Genomic DNA, 1,741 nt, shown 5'->3' with positions numbered 1-1,741 from the left:
CCGATGTTTGTGAATGTCTCCTTTCCTCTCGCCTCTTCCTTTCTCCCTTTCTCTACTGTAGGTCGTTCTGCACCAACAGACGAGGGAGGGCCCTTAGTTAAGACGCACAGAAGTGACTCTGCCATCCTCGGAGGTAACAGCGCAATCCGGAAATGCCTGGGCATCGCTTGGATGGCGGGCCATGCGCACTGGCAGATCCTCGGTGTAGTTTTACCGAATTCAGCTCCTGGGGGCCGCTCAGTAGATGGGACTGTGGTTCCCTCCAACACGCTTACGATGCTGGACGAGAATACTGAGAAGTTTTTCGTTTGAAAATAACCATTACTATTCCTCGGGAGACTATATATATTTTTAAAAAAGAAAAGGAAAAGAAAGAAAAGAAAAGGACGTAACCTGACTCCTTGCACATCCCAGTCTGTGAGGACTTCTGCAGCAGCAGTCAGAGCCCGGAGAGGCTTGCTACACACTTAAGCCATGTTTTCTAATAGCTTTATTAATAATAAAATTCACATTTTTTTTGGAGAGATTTTTGCTATACCAGACAGACATAGAGAGACAGAGAGACAGAAAGTGAGAAATCACCCCCGAGGGAGGATGGCCACGCTGCAATCCTTTCTCCTCCATTCTCCTCTCAGGATCTTGGACATGCACGCACACGGGCCGGCGTGAGTTTAAGCCACCGGGTCTGGGACGCGAACCGCGGTTGACTCCGTGGGAGTCCAGCGACATAGCCATTACGCTAACTGCTGATCCCAGGAGAGGCTTTCTAAGAGAGGCGCAGCTTTGTGTCTAGATGTCAGAACTTGGAGGTTTATAGGTTAGATGTGCCCTCGATGTAGGTCCCACGTTTAATCTACTTTTTAAATGTGTTCAGTGGATTGAAGCAAGAGTAAATACACCGTAAATAGCTTCCTGACAATGTAGACAATGTATTGCCTGAAACAGGGTTTAACCAAGTCTAAATTTAAAAGCTGCTAGTAAGTTCTCTCTCTTCTCACTTAAAGAACTTTTTCAACTCCGTTGCCTGGGGGACTGAGAGTCCAGTCAGTTGCAGACCGCACAGTGAGTAGGGAGTGCACGTGTCCACCACGGGCAGGATCTGGGTGGGGCCTGCTGATTTCATCCGTCCTCTGCTAGACCCCGGTTTCCGCAGTGGCGGGAAGGTGCCTGCGCCAGTGCTGACCGCGTCTCTGTAAGGGAGTTAGCATTCCCATCCCTCTCAGCCACTTTCACTTCCGGAACGAGTGAGGTGTAAAGATATATTTAATATGACTTTTAAACAAACAAAATTTAATAGGACTTTCCAAGAACAGATGAAAACCATAAACATTATTACACATATCTACAAGGAATGTTTTCATCTTAAAAATTTAATTAGATATTAATCCTAAATCTCTAATGTGAAGAGTTTGTTATAATGCAAGAACTAGTGTACAGTAAAGTGGCTAAAATCTTCGAACTAGAAATCCAAGTCTTAGTTGGTGCCATTTAACTAGAAAGGACAAGTAACAGTTGAACTGATGATAGTCCAAAAGATCTGGCCCTTGCTCTGCATTGCTTTTGGCTAAACAGCATGGCAGCATTTACCGGGGAAGTGAGTGGGACTGGTGTCCACGTGAGAAGTCCTCTGGGCTCTAGAGGGTGGGATGGAGAGGAGCACAGAGGGTCTGGGGCGGGGCTTGCCAGGCCCTGCCCTTCGCTGCGGCTGCCCCTGCCCTGCTCCGGGACGTCGCCTGCACGG

The 1,741-nt window shown here is 47.7% G+C and overlaps 1 protein-coding gene across 1 annotated transcript in view; it reads left to right on the top strand.

Moving 5' to 3' along the window:
* Positions 1-312, top strand: part of LOC102479195 (contactin-associated protein-like 3) — a 215,268-nt gene extending 214,956 nt beyond the window's left edge. Inside the window, 1 exon segment of the mRNA XM_027769064.1 lies at positions 62-312. Within this exon segment, the coding sequence (XP_027624865.1) occupies positions 62-312 (251 nt within the window).
* Positions 313-1,741: the final 1,429 nt, after the last annotated feature.

This window comes from Tupaia chinensis, unplaced genomic scaffold (genome assembly GCF_000334495.1).
Source record: "Tupaia chinensis unplaced genomic scaffold, TupChi_1.0 Scaffold148378_1, whole genome shotgun sequence".
NCBI lineage: Eukaryota > Metazoa > Chordata > Mammalia > Scandentia > Tupaiidae > Tupaia > Tupaia belangeri.
Note: the sequence above shows the minus strand (reverse complement) of the source record. Positions and strands in the feature narration are given on the sequence as shown.